This window comes from Gossypium hirsutum, chromosome A07 (genome assembly GCF_007990345.1).
Source record: "Gossypium hirsutum isolate 1008001.06 chromosome A07, Gossypium_hirsutum_v2.1, whole genome shotgun sequence".
Classification (NCBI taxonomy): domain Eukaryota; kingdom Viridiplantae; phylum Streptophyta; class Magnoliopsida; order Malvales; family Malvaceae; genus Gossypium; species Gossypium hirsutum.
The window spans coordinates 56,906,273-56,926,121 of record NC_053430.1 but is presented as its reverse complement, the minus strand read 5'-3'; the positions used below and the strand labels follow the sequence as shown (position 1 = coordinate 56,926,121).

The 19,849-nt window shown below is 31.2% G+C and overlaps 1 protein-coding gene across 2 annotated transcripts; it reads left to right on the top strand.

Annotated features, from left to right (window-relative positions):
• The first annotated feature begins 1,321 nt into the window (after positions 1–1,321).
• LOC107888281 (probable plastidic glucose transporter 1) lies at positions 1,322–10,754 on the top strand. Of its 2 annotated transcripts, XM_016812340.2 has the most exons (12): positions 1,322–1,610; positions 1,721–1,844; positions 2,463–2,663; positions 4,280–4,379; positions 5,980–6,092; positions 7,446–7,539; positions 7,630–7,786; positions 8,064–8,210; positions 9,064–9,137; positions 9,712–9,800; positions 10,009–10,123; positions 10,212–10,754. In XM_016812340.2, the coding sequence occupies exons 1-12, from the start codon at positions 1,436–1,438 to the stop codon at positions 10,407–10,409; spliced, it is 1,587 nt and encodes a 528-aa protein (XP_016667829.1). In that variant the 5' UTR covers positions 1,322–1,435; the 3' UTR covers positions 10,410–10,754. The 2 variants fall into 2 exon arrangements, 1 of the variants encoding a protein (XP_016667829.1); XR_005930062.1 differs by lacking the exon at positions 10,212–10,754 and having other exon boundaries at positions 9,712–9,916; positions 10,009–10,129.
• The last annotated feature ends 9,095 nt before the right edge of the window (positions 10,755–19,849 follow it).

The following is a 19,849-nucleotide window of genomic DNA, read 5'->3' as shown; positions in this document are numbered from 1 at the left end:
AATAATTTAATATAATTTAATATAAAATATTTAATGTCAAAATATAATTTAAAATAAAAATATTTTAATATAAAAATAATTATATTAAAAATATTATTATTTTTATTAAATTATATTTAATAATAATTATATTAAAATATGATTAAATTATTTTTAATAATAATCCTATTAAAATTTAATAACAATAACAATAATTATCTACTTACAAAAAAATTGATAAGGGTACTCCAATCATTTCAATTTTTTCCCTTATACTATTATAACATCATTCCATTCAACCAAACATAAGAATACTATTACAGTTTTATTCAATTCCATTGAACTAAACATTGAATTATTGATTACAGCTCTATTGTATTACAACTCAATTCTATTACAACGAACCAAACGTAGTGCTGGATAATACATTCCAACCAAATGAACCAAACAAGATAATGTAACATACCATCGACAACCTTATGTCAGCGAACCAAACGTAGTGTTGGATAATACATTCCAATCAAATGAGCCAATCAAAGTAATGTAACATACCATATACAACCTTACGTTTTTTGTAATTCTATTACGAAAATTTATATTATATTCCTTGAACCAAACATTCCCTGAAAGTTCTTTAATATTGATTTCATAGCTAAATTTTTTTTATAAATATCAAAACATATATGAAATTTGATTCAATGTGCATTATCATATATGAACTTTGATTTTATACAATTTTATGCATTAAATTTTAATTTGATTCAATTTTTACAAATTTCTAACAATATTATTGAATTAACACAAATCACATTGATATTATATACAAAAACAATTATATTAATTCAATATGAAAATAAATTTATTTATTTATTTTTTTAAATGTGTAGAATTGAATCCAAATTAAAATTTATTATATATATAAAAACTAAAATTCAAATTTAATATATATAATTGTACCAAAGTATATATTACAAATTACACATTTTAATTGATTTTGAATTTATGGGTTTTAGATGTGAGGTTAACATGATTTCACGGTTTTCTTTCTTCTAATTTTCAATTATTTGGATTTTAGTTATTTAATATGAGATCCCTTCGATTATTTAGAAGTAAAAAGTTCGGACTCATGGCATTTTACGATTAAACCACGTCTTTAACATTTCAAAATTTAATATCCTTGCATAAAAAGTATCCACAAATAAGTAAATTACGTCATGCTAAAGAAAATGTCACTAAAATGCTCTCATCCTTGCCGGTATACTGTTGAACTATGCCCTCGTGTTTCCCGCCAATTTGTTACTCTTTTTTTTTATGACCGTTTTATCCTATTCCTTCCTTGCAGAGCTAACAAATTACGCCACCTGGCTTTATCCCATCATTTCTATCTAATTATTGAAGGAAAAAAATAAACAAAAAACACTTCAATTCCCATTCTCTCTCCTCGATTTCTCACTCGATGTGGGTTGCCACCGTACTCCACCGACCGGTCGTCCCGGTTCCCCTATTCTTCACCTCTCATCTAAGCCCCAAAGTACTCCTTAAACCCAAAACCTTTCGTTTTGGTTTCCCCTTGCCGTCACTAAAGTTGAAAGCTTCGGCGACTAGGAAGCAGTTGCAGACTCAGGAGCCAGGTTTTTACTATCATTTATTTTTCGGCTTATTGGCTTTCGTCAAATTCAATCGACGGACAAGATTCTGTGGAATTTTTATAGTTAATATCTGATTAGGGTTTAAATTGCAGATAATGAAGGTTTACGTAATCAAGAAAAAAGCGATGATCAAAGCTTTGATTTGGGATGGCTTCCTACTTTCCCTCACGTTTTGGTTGCTTCAATGTCCAATTTCCTTTTCGGCTATCACATAGGGTAAGTGTTTTTTTAATAAAAACATTGTTCTTTCTTTCTGAAAATTTAATTGTTGTTTTCTTTTCCTTGCTCTTTTTGCTATGCAATGAAGCATTTGAATATTCTGGAGCTTAATTCAGCTCTTATTGAATTTTTTTTTATGCTTTATTGTTCTTTCTAATTAGTTGCTCGCTCGTTTAGCTGTTGAGAAATTGGAAATTATGTTGCTAACTGATTTATATGCTTACAAGAGTTTTATTTATTTAACTATAAATATTCCATAAAAAAACTATAAATAAGGAAACTAAACACTGAATTATTGTCTTTTAATGTATAAACCTGGTTGTAGAGTGTTAAAATTTCATCGGGAGTGTATGGAAGGAATTCATATACCCGGTCTCTTAATTCTCCCTAAAGTACCGATGTCCAACACTTGTGTTTGACATAGGTATGGGATATGATCATATATGTGAAGAAATAAAATAGAAACAAAAATATTGAGTATGCCCATATTGGACTCACACACGTATTCAATACTCACCATAACATAGGTGTAACTTGAAAATCAATGATATTTTTAAAGAGTAAAATTGTTTTGTCTAAGAGTCAGTTCACAAAATTGCATTCTTTGTTTTGCAGAGTAATGAATGGTCCAATCGTTTCAATTGCAAGAGAACTTGGTTTCGAAGGAGATCCAATTCTTGAGGGGATTGTGGTAAGCATATTCATTGCTGGAGCTTTCATTGGAAGCCTGAGTTGTGGTTCACTGGTGGACAAACTAGGTTGTCGCCGGACCTTTCAGATTGACACAATACCATTGATACTTGGTGCAATTGTGAGGTGAGAATAACATATAGGCATTGGTAATCCAAGCAATGCATTTTATCTCCTCTATGCCAAGTGAAATGTGGAGTTCATTTAAACAGTACTATAATTATTTTGTACTCTTTTGTTTCTTTTGTGTGTTTCACACCCCATCTGTTATTTCATTCTGTATTTATCTAGGTAGAACTTATAGGACACATATTACAGTAGCTTCTTGTACTTTATGTGTTTGAAAGTGTGTTTAAACATGTAAACCAATTTATATCTTGGCCCTTCAGATGCTTTCTGAGCTTACTCTTATAATGGTAAGAATTGGGTCAAAGTGTACTACTGTGTAAAGTTCATTTTAGTTCCTCTACTAAAAATTACTCCAAATTAGTTCTTATGCATTAAAAATTTGTTCAAATCATGATAATGTTAAAATTTTCCATTAAGTTGTTGATAGTTTGCACAAAATATATCATACCTAACTGCTTTACCCATGATCCGGCCCATGGAAAAAACCCAACCATCCCAAATCTAAGAACTACCGTGTGGCCACCGGCCACAATAGAAGTTTCAACTATTGTGACTCTCCCCTGCCAATCCCTCAGAACCCTAAATCCAAATCTCCAAATTCCCCAACCCCAAGTTAACTTCATCGCAATATATCTAATGAAAAATTTGGGGCATTAATCAGAAAAGCTAGAGGAGAAGAGGAAATATTTCTAATTGAAATCCCCCAATGCCTAATCCCTTGTATAAAAAATCTCATTCTATTTATAGCTTAGAAATATTTAAGTTAGCAATTCACGCTGTAGTTCCACGCAACCCAATTACTCTCGTTCTTTCCAATTCTTCTTTATTCTCAAAAGTACAATTAGTTGAATATTTTCTTGAAGTTTTATTTACATATCTTTATTTATTAGCTCCATTGCTCATCAAATGCAGCTTAAACAATGAACAGTTTGATTACTCTTGTTCTGAAATTGCTTGAGCTAGTTTGCTTGCTTAAAAATGTTTATCTTTTCAAAGATTTTACTTTTTTCAGCCACACCAGATACATGGCATGTTTTGTTTTTGGGATAATTGGGTTTTTTGCGTGGGTCGGGTCGGGTTATGAGCAAGCCAGTTAGATTTGAATATATTTTCTCCAAATCATCAAGTTAACGGTAGATTTTTAATGGTCTGATGATTTGAAACAATTTTTTTAGTTTGTAGGGATTGTTTTGGAGCTTTTTAAATACATTACAGTATGTTTTACAGCCTGTTAACACTTACCATTAATTATTACTGATGTTACTAGGATAAGTACATCAGAATCATTATTTTGTTGCACCATAGATCTCTTGGAAAAGAATCACTACAGATGATTCTTTTTTGTACTTTTTTATTTTACTTTGACCACTAAAGTAACTCAATGCTTCTTACATGCAACACACTCATATGAATAACAGAATAAACTGCTCCAGAGGGCACAAAAGAAAAAGTTGAAATATATGGTTTCTTCGTATTTAATTAAGTTGTTTCGTATTTCTTTGTTTTTTATGTTGCTGCAGTAAGTCTTTCCTTAGAATATAGACTATTGAGTTCTGTTGTCCTTAAACCGTTTTTTTCCTTCCTATCTTGATTGACTCTTCAATTTGTGACAGTGCACAAGCGCATTCCTTAAATGAAATACTGCTGGGAAGACTTCTTGTTGGCCTTGGTATTGGTGTGAACACAGTTCTTGTTCCAATTTATATTTCAGAGGTACTGCTTAATGACAAGAATTCTGGCTTTTAGGTTTTAAGTTTTACTTATATCTCATAACATCTAGAATTTTACTCTTTGTTGAAATGAGGAATAAGTGGATTTTTAACTCTTCTTACTCTTAAAATGCTACTTTTTTTTTTCTTCTTATTGTACCCTGAGCCTTAGGGTGAGCAAAACTGGATTCGACTCAAAAAAATTGAATTTTTTTTTCAAATTTTGAGTTAAACAAATCGAGTTATTCGAGTCAACCCGAATTTTTTTTCCGAATTTCGAGTTCGAATCGAAATGAGTTTTTGAATTCGAATAACTCGAGTAATTCGAATAAATTGAATATCAAACTATAATATTTTACATTTTTACCCCAAACTCTCAAACCTTTTTATTTTTCCCTCAAAACTTTTACTCTTTCCCACTTTCCCCCCAAAACTTTTACTCCCCTCCTATCCCAACCCCCAATCTACCCAAAATCCATTTCCCACCAAAAATTTACTCTCCCATTTACTTTACCTCAAAATTCTCCCATCTATTTACTTTACCTCAAACTTTTACTCCCCAAAACTTTTTATTTTCCCCTAAAACTTTTACTTTTCACCCTTTACCCCCAAATAAAAAATCAAAATTATCCAAAAAAAATCCCTAAACATAAATAGTAATAATTTTATTTATATCTACTATTTATATTATTAAATTAAATTTCACATTTTATATTATTTATATTATTGAATTGTTTAGTCATATTGAAAATTTATATTAAAATTCAATTATTAATGATGCCATATAATATTCATGTTAAAATTTTATATTAGTATCAATTTCACATTTTATCTTTAAAATAACATTTATTAAAAAATCACATTTTTACATTTAATATATTTTTTAATTCCAAAATACATAGTGACAATCGTGACAATGGTTACATTTAAAGATAATTTAAACAACTAAGCAAGTAAATAAGCTAACCCGTATATAAAAGATTAATAAATAAATTATGAGGTGATGAAAGTTAATAAAAAATTTGATTACGGTGGGTGACAATGGTTATAAGGACCCAAAATTATTTTTTAAAATTTAACTCGAACAAATATTTTTGATTGAATTCGATTCGAATTCCATATCACTCGACTCGATTCGAGAAAATTTAAATCAAATTAGGATGATAAAATATGATTCGTCAATTCGATTAACTTCGAAATTTTTTCATTCGATTCGATTCGATCGAACACTCACCCCTAATGAGCCTACCATGTAAGATGGATGTAAATGATGTCAAAGTGGGTAGTCATTAAAAAAATTATAAAAGAAAAAGGGAATTACTGTACATAGATTGTTATTGGCGGGTAAATTTTTCCAGATTTAATGATATGTTATTAACTGTCTGTAGGTTAACCATCTTATTCTGCCATAGTTGCCAATGACTTTATGAAATGCATATAGGTGCTTTGAACACATTAACTTGGTAAACTGAGCAGGAAGCTATTTCTACTCTGAACGATTTGGTTAAAGCTTTTGTTTGATAAAACTTGCTGCTTCTTTTATGGAATTTGTGGAGAGGATATTCCATTTTTAATGTTTTTCATTTTCTGTTCATTCCCCATAGGTTGCCCCAACAAAATACAGGGGTTCACTGGGCACTTTGTCCCAAATTGGCACTTGCCTTGGAATTATTTTCTCATTGTGTCTTGGAATACCAGCAGAACATGATCCACATTGGTAAGAACTTGCTTCCTCCTTTTTCCTTTTCTCAGAGCAATGATGGTTGTTGATGAGGAACATATATTTTTCCTTTTCCTCTCTAGTTGAATCTGGCTGAAACAGTGATTAACTTGACCCTTCAGATGTAACTATCATAATATAAACCTGAAAATTTTTCTGCACTGTTATTTTTTTTGCAATCTAAAGATCATAATGTTGGAGTAATTTACATATAAGTTTATAGGTTTAAAATCATGGTTTTTTAATGAGTATTGAAAGAAACCCAATTGTGTAAAGGAACTCAAAGCAATCCTAATTGTGTGGTTACCATCTTTGGTCTCTTTGAACCAAAGTTGCAGCTCTAGAAACTCAACTTATTGTAGCTTGTAGTGCTGTGAAGAATTTGACTGTTAGCCTCACACCTTCAAGAAAGTGTCACTGTCAAGTACTGACTTATGTGTCTTGCATGCTTTTGACCTTTATATGCTCATTATGAAGAAACTCCATTATGAATGTGCATCATGTAAAACTAATTATGTATAATTTATGTGAGTGTATTCTCCAGCTATTGTCATTCTTACGTTTATTTTATCGGCAATTTTTGTTTGATGCAGTATATTTTCTCAGAAGTTCTGTTTACAAACTACTTATCTTTGGTTTCAAGGAACTCCTAGGCATCATAAGTGTATATTTATGTGCTAGTTTAATACCTTTTATCTAGGTTTACTAGTTCTATTCTATTGTCATTGTTACCTGTGAGCAGATTCCTTTTTGTGCTCATCTTCTTTCCATACATTTTATGCTTAAAAAAAGGTTCTCATGGGGACTTCTAAGCTTCACAAGTGCATGATTACAATTATTTTGGTGAATGTACCTGGCAGGTTCCTCTATTATAGAGATTGATTAAATGAATCAATTTAGCCCCTATACTATTAAAAAGAATCAAATAAGGCCAAATTTCAACATTTACTATTTAAAATATGTCATTTATTGTTTAACAGAGTAATATTTTGAAAGCATTTTATAGTTCTATAAATGAAATATTTCGTTTGGAGTTGAACTGCAAATGAGAAAAAATAATTTTCATGTCATTTTTTAAATAATAAATGTTATATCTGTTCCGGTTTGACCTTATTTGATTCCTTTTAGTAGTAAAGAGACTGAATTGATCTGTTCAATAGTACTGGACTAATTTGATCCAGTTCTTATGATAGAGGGACTTTGTAGGTATTTTCACCCAATTAATTTTGTGTCTATGGGTGCATTTTGTAGTTATTCTTTGTGTCATGTATGGAACAACTTTTTCTTTAATCAAATTATAGGTTTTTATTGCTTCAAACTGCTAAAGAAAGTAGGAAAAATGTTTTCCAGGTGGAGGACAATGTTCTATATAGCAAGTATGCCTGGTTTTCTTCTAGCTCTTGGTATGCAATTTACTGTTGAGAGCCCCCGCTGGTTATGCAGAGTATGACCCTTATTTTTGTCAATACCAAACTACACATGTATTACTTCTTGGCATGTTCTCTTGAAACATAGAAGTTTGGCATCTCCGTAGGTAGGGGACATAAAAGATGCACAAACAATTATCCGTAATCTTTGGGGAGACTCAGAAGTTGACAAAGCTATTGAGGAATTCCAGTCAATCATCAGGAATGATGGGACTGATGTGAACAGCAGATGGATGCAGCTTCTGGAAGAGCCCCATTCTCGAGGTTGTATCAAGGTGGTTTCTTTTTTGCATGTTTTGTCATGATTCTGATATTTCTATGTTTAACTTTTCCTTCAACTTGGTTTCTGCTAAAAGGACAGCATGCTTCTCGGTAATCTCACCTAATAAAAAGTAAATATTTTGAGGTTTTATTTTTGTTTAATTTTGAGGTATTATTAAGGTCTTCTACGTTTGCAGTCTTAAGATTATTCTTGATACTCCTTATTTAGGTTTTATATTAGTTTCTTGGTAAACTTCTTTTAATACTCTTTTGGTTACAGTTGCTTTCATTGGAGGAGCCCTTTTTGTTCTTCAACAGTTTGCTGGAATAAACGGAGTTCTTTATTTTTCATCATTGACATTTCAAGATGTTGGAATTGCTAGTGGTGCTTTGGCAAGTTTATTTGTTGGACTTACAAATTTTGCAGGTATGAGATACGCTTTTGTATTTTTTTCCCTTCTTGTTTGCCAATCTCTGTGTTGAATTCTTATCTATAATATCTATAAAATCATGAGTTCGGAAAAACTTTTGAACTGATGATAATACCCTTTATTTTCCATCAATTATTAAATTCACATTAAAAAATAATTATAATATTTAATTTAGAATTATTAGTTTAAAAAAGTTTAAATAAAATAGAAGTTGTGATAATTATACATTTAAAAATAATTATAATTTAATAGAAGTTGATTTAAAACTTATTAGAATTTAAATTACAATTATTAGTTAAAAAAGTTGTGCTAATTTTAAAATAGACCATAAACTATAAGAAAAAAGTTGGGATAATTATAATATTATAATTTACAATTATTAGTCTAAAAATTTTTGGTGTAAACAAAAGTTGTGCTTATTTTATTGGTGTAAATAGTGGTATTACTTGAATAGAATTCTAAACACTTTAATTACCACTTAATTAATATTAGAGTTTAATTAGTTATTATTTTGAATATTGTTATTTTCCATTAATTAGATAAAGTAAAAGTATATTGTATGTTAAATATGTTAAAAATGCTTTAATTTTTATTTGAAAAATTTTCTATTATATATTCAAAAAAAATAAAAATTCTATTATAATATTTCAATTGAAAAGTTAATATATTTTAATTATATTTAATAATTCAAGTAAGAAATATTATTTTACTCTTATTATTGTAATTAAAAATATAATATTTAAAAAATTAATTAAATATTAAATGCATTAAATCACATACAATGAAGGTGCCATTAAAAACTAGTTTTATTAAAACAACCTCTCGCAATTGTCAATTTGTGGTCTCCAGGTGCACTCTGCGCATCGTACCTTATGGATACACAAGGAAGGAGAAGGCTTCTCATTGGAAGTTATCTGGGAATGGTGAGACAGTAAATCTTTATTCTAAATTTATGTTAGTAAATGGTACCGATTTATGTTGATTTGACACTTTAGTTTTGTTAAAATACCCATGTCTAATATTTATACGTGGGTATGACCGTCCAAGAATCCTTCAAATACATGGGAAAACTTTCAAAAGAAAAGAAAAGATTGAATATATCCACATTGGATACATACACATACCCATCACTCACACATCAGTCCGAGTAACTTAAGTATCAATATACTAAACCACCTCTTTGAAGGAAAATTAAGAAAAGCACAGAGTTTGAACTGTGATCATTCATGTAGGAAATATGTACATGGCAGGGAGGTCAAATATTGTTAAATTGCCAACATTTCCACAGTTAAAAATTTATGAAACATTACAGTATAGTACTATTTGAGATACTCCGAAATTTTTACTTTGGTGAGTTTCCAGGAAACTTTAAAGTGCAGTCTGTGTGTACATACATGAACATGTGACTGCACGTGCATATATGTGTTTCGGTCCAATAGACATTCCCTTGATTGATGCAATGCTAATAATACTAAGCAATGAACTTCCCTTTTGCAGGCAGTTTCAATGTTTCTTATTGTTTTTGCTATTAATTACCCATTAGAGGAAGATTTCAGTCACAACTTATCCATTCTAGGGACGCTCATGTAAGGAGACCCCTCACATGCTGTAATTTAAATGCCAGATATGCTGACCCTTATGGTTTGAACACCCTTGGATTGCCTTTTTATATGTTAAAAGCGTTTGACATGTTACTTGTTAGGTGGGACCATAAAAGAGCTGAGCTGCTTGCCGATACTTGCATCTCTTGTTTCAGATTTAATAAGTGTTTTCTTTCAAAATGCTTTCATGTAGGTACATATTCACCTTTGCAATTGGAGCAGGCCCAGTAACTGGTCTCATAATTCCAGAACTCAGTAGCAGCAAGACACGTGGAAAGATAATGAGTTTGAGCTTCTCTGTTCATTGGGTATGTGATTTATATTTATTTTCAGTTTTGTTTAATTTGGCTGTCGTATACATTCAAGTAATATGGAAACTTTGTGTTGATGATATAGGTTTGTAATTTCTTGGTGGGGCTACTGTTCCTTGACTTAGTGGAAATGTTTGGAGTTGCTTCAGTTTATGCTGGTTTCGGCAGCGTGTCGGTGTTGTCAGCAATTTTTGCGTACTACTTTCTGGTTGAAACGAAAGGCCGGTCTCTGGAAGAGATTGAAATGTCACTCAACTCTAACATGAGAGGTGGAGGAAGGTGAATGATTTCTATTTCACGCAGATGCGGTGTAAAGGGTGAAGTTAAGCATGCAGTTTTTATTTATTACTATTATTAGCACTGTCACACTGCATTCATACTTGCTCCGGAAATTCCCCCCAACACCATAATGTTATAGCAAAACCGAATAAGCTTCGTTTCCCCTTTTAACTAGAATAACCGTTAAGTCGGATGCATTGGTTAAAAGGCTGGCCGGACCGGTGGAATCCAAATTTATTTGACTACTTATTACGGTTTTGTACTTATATTGGATTGGTTGGATAATATTTTAATTTTGAAATTTGAATTAATCAAATAGAAATTAAAATTATATATATTACTTATTTAAGATTTTATTAGTGAATTGGTTCTTAAGTTATACTTTAATCTTTAAATTGCACTTTTAAGTTTTTATTTTTATTACAAGTGTTATTAAAATAGCCATTTCTTTCATTTTATCAAAAGAAAATCCTATTTTATTATTATTTTATTTTAAAACATGAAAAAAATATAAAAATATCCTTATATTAATATTTGTTACTTTTGTAGGGGTATTAGTCATTTTCAGATTGAGTTGGTTTAGTCTGTCAAAACCTTAATTAATAGTATAAATGATAAATTTTAATTGAAACAAATAAAACTTGTCTGCAATTTCAAAAAAAAAAAAATATTAAAATTGTTGTAAGCAAAATTATCCGTTTTATGGTCAAAGGGAGTTAAAAATTTCCATAAAAATAAATTAAGGTAGTTTATTTGTGGAAAAAAATTATTAAATAAACTGAATAATATTTTTTTTGTTTTAATACTTCTATTTATGTATTTTCATAATTAAATTAAAACGAAAATATAATAGTCTTGACTTGAATGGAATGATGATTAAAATTCTCATCAAATATTAATTTAACATGAGTTTAAACCGTATTATTCTTATTCTCTACTTTTTAATATTATATAAAAAATATAAATATAAATATAAATAGCAATTCCCTGCCGAAGTTGTAAACTGCTCTGTTTAAGGACTAATATGCAAGGAATCAAGATATATCAAAGAATAAAAGAGGTTGTTGCCTTTAGTAGGTAGCTAAGGGCTAATTTCCTTCCGCGTAAATCAATATTTTGAAAAAAAAATTATTTTAGATTTTGAGTTTCTTTTTGTTTATTTTTGTCTCAAAATTTAACAATTTTTTTCAATTTAATTTTAAAACTTAAATTTTATTAAAATATGATGATTATATTACGCCATCACTTAAAGTTTTTTTAGAAAATTATAACTTTTTATATACTTTAGATTTTATAATAAAATTTTTAGTGATTAGTTACATCTCCCTTCAATGGAATTGAAAATGAAAAAAAAAATTACAACTTAGATTATTAATCAAAGATTTCATGTTTTCATGCTTCAACTTACTAACTATGGCATATCCATCTAACCTCCAAAATTACTTAATTAGCTAATACTTGCAAATTTGAAAGAAAATTTGTTGAAAATAAGCTTGCTCTCCTTGAACCAGTGGACAGCCATGAAAGAAAAAACCAAGCTTTTCTTCCTTCCTAGCTTCGGTCTTGAGAAGAAAAGATGAGGAAAATATATTTGGTTTCTCTCTCCCACATAGTTATGAACATAACCTTAATAATAGAAGTTAAGGGCCATGATTTTACTTAAAGAGTTTAGGTAGTGGATTTCCATGGCAAAGATCATTGTCACTCACTAATTAATGTTGGGTGGTGGTAAAATAGCCACTAAGGACTTCAATTAATTGCTACCCAAGTCCTTCAACATTGAATTTTCATCCATCAATCATTTTCCTCTCCATGAAGACTGTTTGTTGTTATTTAACTATAAAACAAATAATCCAACGGACTTAGATGTGTTTCTGTTTGGATCAAACAGTTATAATTTGAGCTATAATTCATTTTCTGATGTGATTGTATACTGAGGATGGCACCAATATTATTCCTATGGTTGCAATTGCAAGGAGACTAAGGTTTCTTATATGATTGTATACTTTAAAATTTCAGCTATAATTTCATAATGCTCCATATAATTAATCCCTAGAGTTATTGCCCCGATTTTTTTGGGATTTTACAAAATGAATTAATATATTTATAACTTACATGTAATTGATTTATTAAGTTAATGTCAAGAGTCAATAAATATTATTTTAATTGTAAATATATTACAATTTAATTGATTTTAATTTTAATTTTAATTAAAATAATTAAAAAAATAAAATATTCTTATTTTATTAGCAAATCAAGTATAAATCCTAATTAACATCATGTAAACACGATCTAAACTCTAAAGGGTAAATAATTAGTAAAATAATTTTTTTATTAAAATATGCTTAAAGTATTTATATATTTTTTTATATTTAAAATTTTAGTTCCTTTTATTTTTAAATTTAAAAATGTAAGTTCAATTTTTAATACTACTAAAATTCTTCATTTAAGTCCATTACAATATCTTCTCTTTTGTTCTTTGTCTATCAAATGAGTATTTTTATTATTTCAAAATACTACACCGATTAATTTAACAGAACAATATTAACTATTTGACCTAAATTTTTAAATTTAAAAAGTAAAAAGATTAAATTCTTGAAAATAAAAATAGAAAAACTAAATTCTAAATATAAAGACTTGAAGTATATTTTAACCTTGAAAATGCATGTTAAAAAGGAAATATATATATATAACACTTGCGTCAAGCTGTAATCCCTTAGAATGTGTTTGAATGAAGAATTTTAAATTTTTTTAGATTTTTAAAATGTTAACACATTAAAATTTATCAATACAAAATGCTAGCCTTTGTAATTATTTTGTTTAGATAAATAATTAATTTAAAAAATTAAGTTATTAGAATCTTACAAATTTAAAAATAATTATATTAAAAATAAATAATATAAAAATATCGAATTTGGATATTATTAAATTTGTAAAAATATTATAAATAGCTTTAAAAAATATATTTTAGAAGGATTAATAAATTAAGCAAAATTACAAGAAATTTTAAAAAAAATCATTCCTTTAGATGGAATTTGAAAAAAGAAATTAGGTTGTTAAAATCACTCTTGAAATTATTCACAAAATTTAAAATTCTCCAATATATTTACCTAAACACGTAAATCCATTTTAAAAATTTAAAAACTTTTCCTAAAAACCTCTTGTCCAAACAGATTCTCTTCTAACTTGTAGTATAGAGTAGATAAGAAAACATGTGTAGTGCGGTTGTTGAGGCATGTAGAAAGGATGCGCATAAGTCAGCAAAGCATGATCCCAACTTCAATTTCATGTGAATGTTTTAGAAGAAGACAGCGTGCATACGTAAGTTATTATGGATAAGATCGTAACATCCCATGGCCCATGACATGTGCCTCATGCATGCCTAATCATCTTTGTTGCTTGGATAAATTTGAAGAAAATATAGTTTTATTAATAAATAATTAAAATTATAAATATTAATAGATGAGAAATTAAATTAAAGATTCAAAAATAAAATTACTAACATTTAATTATCGAACTAAAAGAATTAATATATTAAGTTATAAAAGAAAATGCTTTTTGTAGACTGCATTTTCAAACATGTTTCTATTTCTTTATGAAAAATTGACCTATTCCTTTAAGTATAAGAAGATTTAATCTATTTTTTCTATTATGTTAAAAAATCAGACATATATTACTAATTTACCACGCTAATATCATAGAACGCACACCAACACCATATCCAATAATCCATCAAAACAAAATTCTCTACTTCAACATCTGTTTTAGTTAAAAATTTTGGATTAACGTTTCAAACCCCACATTACATTCCTTCTTTAATTTATAAACTGGTAATGGAAAAAAAGAAAAAAAGTTAAATTTTGTTTAAGATGTTTATACTTTTTTTGCATTTTTATTTTAAAGAATTTAATTATATTATTTTTCATATTTAAAAATATAAGTTCAATTATTAAGTTAAAATTTTTTTCTATTAAGTTCAACTTTATTACTGAGTCATTTTTTCTTACATGATTATCGAATTTTATTTTTATATATACATAATGAGACTTGAATTTTAAAATCTAAAAAAATATAAAATTTTTTAACTAAAAAGAGATAACTAAATGGAGGTGGATTAAATTTCAAAGGTAGAAAAGCTAAATAAACTTAAAAGCATATTTTGATAAATAAAAGGTTAAAATATGTCTATAGTTTCTGTACTTTTCAAAAATTAAGAATTTAATCTCTGTACTTGTATTTCCAAGAATTTAGTCTCTTTACTTTCCAAATTTCAAAATTCAGGTTTAATTGTTAATATTTTTTTTGTCAAATTCAAGTTAATTATAAGATCTTTTTTTTAATTACATGGCCATCAAGTGAATAAAATTTTTTATTTTAAAATGTCACAGTAACAAATTTAAAAGAAAAACAATGTTAACAATTAAACCTAAATTTTGAAATATGAAAAATAGAGAGACTAAATTTTTAATAATACAAGTACAATGACTAAATTCTTAAATTTTAAAAAGTAAAGAGACTATATGCACATCTTTACTTAAATAAAATGGTTAAATTAGTTGAATAAGCTAATTTTTTAATTTGGCCTTTAGGCCGTTTTAAAATTTAATTAGGGAAATAGGTCGTTTTTAGGAGAGAGAAAGTGAAAGTGCATCCAAGTGGCAGGATAGGACCATCACCTTAGAAGCCCATTCGGGGAAATTTGGTTTCGGGGTGATTATGCTTGATAAGATTAGGGGTCGAAGTCCAAGTGGTGTTCTCAGTCAGCGGCTGTGATGCAGTTACGAGTTTGAGTATAACCGAGGGCTAGTTGACGGTCGTTACGCGATCACGAGTTCAAGCTCTTTGGATACCCCGCAAATGATGCCTTACATATACCATACATAAGATTGAGGTCATAATCATAGGGAAAAACGGAGGGGTTTCCAGAGTAGTCAACGTAATTTTTCCTTATTTCCATGTAATCAGTATATTTAACCTTTCATTCTTATCAAAAGGTTGCCATCGAGGTGGACACAAGAGAACTTTCAGGGGGAGAGCGGATGTTTCAGTGGAAGTAGAGGTCAAACTCGAGTCGGTGCGGCAGCCGTTGTAGTTATTAATGGATTGTTTACTAACGGTAACTGTTGTTAGTTCGAAATGAGCATCACCTTTACTCCATCGAAATAGTCGCTCCCCGTATGAGAGTCCTCCTGCGTCCATGATGGTGCTGAGCTTTGGATAAGAAGAAAGGTTAAAGGTACCAGTTGCCTAGAAATGGAGAAAAAAATTACACTAATTATAGTGGGAAGGTCCGCAGTTTTTCCTTATGATTATGCTTTTAAACTTTCGTATGTTATTTATAATGCAACATTTTCGAGTATCCAAAAAGTTTGAGCTCGTGGCCGTGTAACGACCGTCAGCTGGCTCTTTCATTATACCTTGATCCATGACCGCATAACATTCATCGATTGAGACCTTCATGTATATTACTACCCGTAACAGTACAAAGCAAAATCACCCTAGAACTTGACTTCCCCAAGATAGGCTTCGGAGGTAATGGTCCCATCTCGGCATGATATATGAAATGTGTGCGGCTTAGAGGGATATCACATTACCGATGATTCAATAATACCTCGAACATCAACCAAAAATTTTTAGCGAAAGAAATTTTTAATACCGAGAAGTGTTTTATAGATGAGGGATGAAGAGATTGTGGGAGAAGATTTTTGAGGGACGATGGAGAATGGAGTGGAAGACCCATTTTTATAGGCGTGGGGGAAATGATTGGATTGCAAAGTAGAAATTTTCCACAGTCGAAAACGCGCTGCAGGACTAGCTCCTTCTAGGAATATATTCAAAATGTGCTTAAAAACAATTGAAAAATTGGATGGGCATGTATTTTTGAAGAAAAAGGTTATAGAAAACACGCCCAGCTAGGCATATTTTCTATAACCTTTTTTTGTTGAAAATTAAAAGCAGTTGCCCTAGAGAATATTATTGTATAATTTATGCACGTTTTGAGGCACCGAATACTATTGAGAGCACTATTTTGATGAAATTATATAACTTCAAGAACGATTTTTCGAATAATACTTTGTATTTCATCATCATTGTTTGACGAATACGTGTATTCATAAATGGATATTAATGCACGTATTCCCTCTATCGCTAGCTTATTTTCCGATTAAAGGCATATAATTTGCATAACTTAGACACGCAACAAATTAATATCAAATATTGAATTATTGGGTTGCAAAACTCGTGTGTACTTCTTCCAACAACTCTCTACCCTTTTTCTAATATTGTTAATCCAATTCGTGACCGATATTGAAATGAGTTGGTGAGTGAAATTCATTATTTACTATGGCAATCAAATCTGTAATACAGAGGTCGGGGTGGTATTTGTAAGAGCACAGTTCGTGGAATTGGCGTTCAATTATATGATTCAATTGTGTGAGCTATGGACTAGAATTAGGAGGAAAGTCAAAGGATCGACCTGGGGAAGAATTTCGAGGTTGCAATGTAGATATCTTGTTTCCGTTGACCCCTATAGGTATGACCTGTTTGATATGAATGATGAGCTCCAACTTGAGACGGTCATATCATCGCACATCTCAAGTGAAAATATTGTAATTGAGTTATACGCCGAGTTTGCCGAGGTTGATGGATCTAGCTTATCTTCAGCCACTGTTGCACCGTATATTAGAACCAGAGCTGAAGCAGAAAGTCCCACTACATGATTGTACGGTGGGTTCACTGGCTTGTCACAAAGCTCCTACTACAATGCCTCTGAAATATCTATGGGTAGACACTCGTCGGTCTCTAACACGAATCTAAACTTTGGAAGCCAGTACCAATCGATGTATGGGGCATAACTCTAATCTTGACATTCAACTAGTGCGTTTAATTTCAATTTTGGTGCGGGCTCAATGTCATGGGCTGAAAGCACTTATACTAGAGGTTCATTAAGGTACACCAGACACCAAACCAATGCAGATTTTGGCAGACACATGGGCTATAGAAGAACCGATAACTTACTCCTTTCCACAGGGACCGGTGAAGGTGTATTGAACCCCTTGCTAGAAGGGGACAATGACGGCGCAGATGAGGAAGAAGATGCAAGTGAGGATTAAGGGACAACAGATGTATTTGACGGGAAGGAGTCAGACCCTGAGCCAATTTAGTAGTGCAAACTTGATGGTTTGTTGCACTATTTTCTGAACTAGAGCTAGTTCCAATGGAGCCAGAACCTTGCAGGTCCGATGATGACGACTTAAAAAATGCTCCAGATCCAGATCTGTGATACAAGGCATATGAACCTTAGCATCACATGATAAACATCGACCTATCGGTTGAGGGTGGTTTAAAGTTTCGCGTCTATCGCACAGAATACCTGACCATGTAAGCACATTGCGTGACGTACAAGTACTAGAAGTTGGTATGGAATACCCAAGAAAATACGCTTTCCTTGCTGTGTTAGAGTGGTACAGCTTCAAGAGTGATATGAACTACCACGTTACGAAGTCTCATTTTGAGAAATTCGATGAAAACTGCACAATTCGTGACGAGAGGTATAATTGGAAAATCATAGCATCTTTATGGAAGAAGATTGGGTTGTAGATGATAAAGAAGTATTCTGATCCACATACCTGTGTTGTGACAGGTGCAAGTCAAGATAATTCTAGGCTAGACTCTGACATGATTTCTAACATTATTCTATCGATAGTGAATGTGAGTCCTAGGATTCTTGTCCCAGTGTTGATTGCGAACATCTATAGCTAGTTCGACTACACTCCATCATACTACAAAACGTAGGTCGAAAAATAAAGTTGTGGATAAATTGCATCATGGTTGGGACAGTTCATACAACTATCTTTGGCAATGGTGTCAAGTGTTGGATCTATACATTTTAGGTTCTATAACCGATTTAGAAACACACCCAGCGTACTTCGACGATTGATTGGTCCCTGGAAAAAGAGTATTTCATTGATTCTTTTGAACCTTTGAGCAATGCAGAGAAGTTTTCCAGCACTACAAGCTTTTGGTGCAAATTGAGGGCACCTGGCTGTACGAAAGGTATAAGCATCAGTTGTTGATTACCATTGCTCAGGACGGTAATCGTAGGATTCTGTCGGTTACATTTACAATAACTCCTGAAGAAAAGATAGATAATTGAGATTTCTTTCTGAGCAGGTTAAGCTGCTGTATTTGCCCACAGCCCGGCATATGTGTCATATCAAATAGGGGAACCGGAATCTTGTCAGTTATTGAGCACTAGGGTAACCTTTGGGATCGCACTCATCATAGGTATTGCATACGACATGTCGGATCCAACTACCACTCAAAATGACTTTGGAAAGTGAGATGCAGTCATTGACATGGGTATGTAATTGGCACTACCTGCACAGTCATGTTGTACCCTATTTTGTTTGTTGTTTGCATTTATGGGTATGCTTTTCTCAATAGGTTATGAGCTCATCCAACATTGTTTTCATGAAATGTTGAACAACTTGGGTGCCATTAACAGCTATGTACGGTATACCTCACCAATATACCCTTCGAACAGTGGATACAATCGTATGACAGGGGTTTACGATACGGGCACATGATGTCAAACTTAGCAGAGTGTATCAATTTCGTACGAAAAGGGACGCATTATTTACTGATAACCTCAATTGTGAAAGAAACATACTTTCACCTGGTTGCGTTGTTTCCAAAGAAGGCGACAATATATACTGGACAGATAGTAGATAGCCATACTTGGTGTAAGGATGTAATGAAAGAAATCAAAAGAAATACGACGAGAGCGAACACTATGTATGTAGTGTGCCATTCATATCAAAATCTAAAATTTTGAGTCACGGGGCATGGTAGGTCGGACTAGGACATGTAAAGGGCATCATATTGTGTCGACCTAACAGGAGGGAATTATAATTGTGAGAGGTTCCAAGCTCTTCGGTTCTCATGCGCACATGTAATTGTCGCATGTGAAAACCTAAGAATTGAGTACACGTCTTACATAAATGATATGTACAGTCTAGAACGTATGCATAGAGTATAGAGTCCTGAATTCTCACCCATCCCAAATGAGAGTACGTGGGCTGCTAGCGTCCAGCGCATCATTCAAGTTGGCACCGAACATGAACTTGCGTCGCATCCTAAGAGGTCGCCTGAATACCACCTAGGTAAGGAACAATATGGATATTCGGGAAAGGGACGGACAATAGAGGATATGCGGGTACTGTAGAAACTTGGGGGCATACGAAGGCAATATGTTTTATGTTGAAGGGTACTTTGGGATCTCAACGTTGATAGCATTATTTTATAGACTAGAATATATTCATTGTAATGCTTCCATTGTTCTCGTGTTCACAATTTGTTATTTATTATTAACTTACGCATAACTTATTTTAGAATGTAACGAAGAAAAATATAGTGTTGGAATGATAATCTATGGTTTCTTTA

Excerpts from the sequence above, each read along its gene's own strand:
- LOC107888281 (XM_016812340.2), top strand. The coding sequence starts at position 1,436 with ATGTGGGTTGCCACCGTACTCCACCGACCGGTCGTCCCGGTTCCCCTA. Across the intron at positions 1,611-1,720 it reads GTTGCAGACTCAGGAGCCAG|ATAATGAAGGTTTACGTAAT; the intron begins GTTTTTACTATC and ends TTTAAATTGCAG. Across the intron at positions 10,124-10,211 it reads TGAGCTTCTCTGTTCATTGG|GTTTGTAATTTCTTGGTGGG; the intron begins GTATGTGATTTA and ends TTGATGATATAG.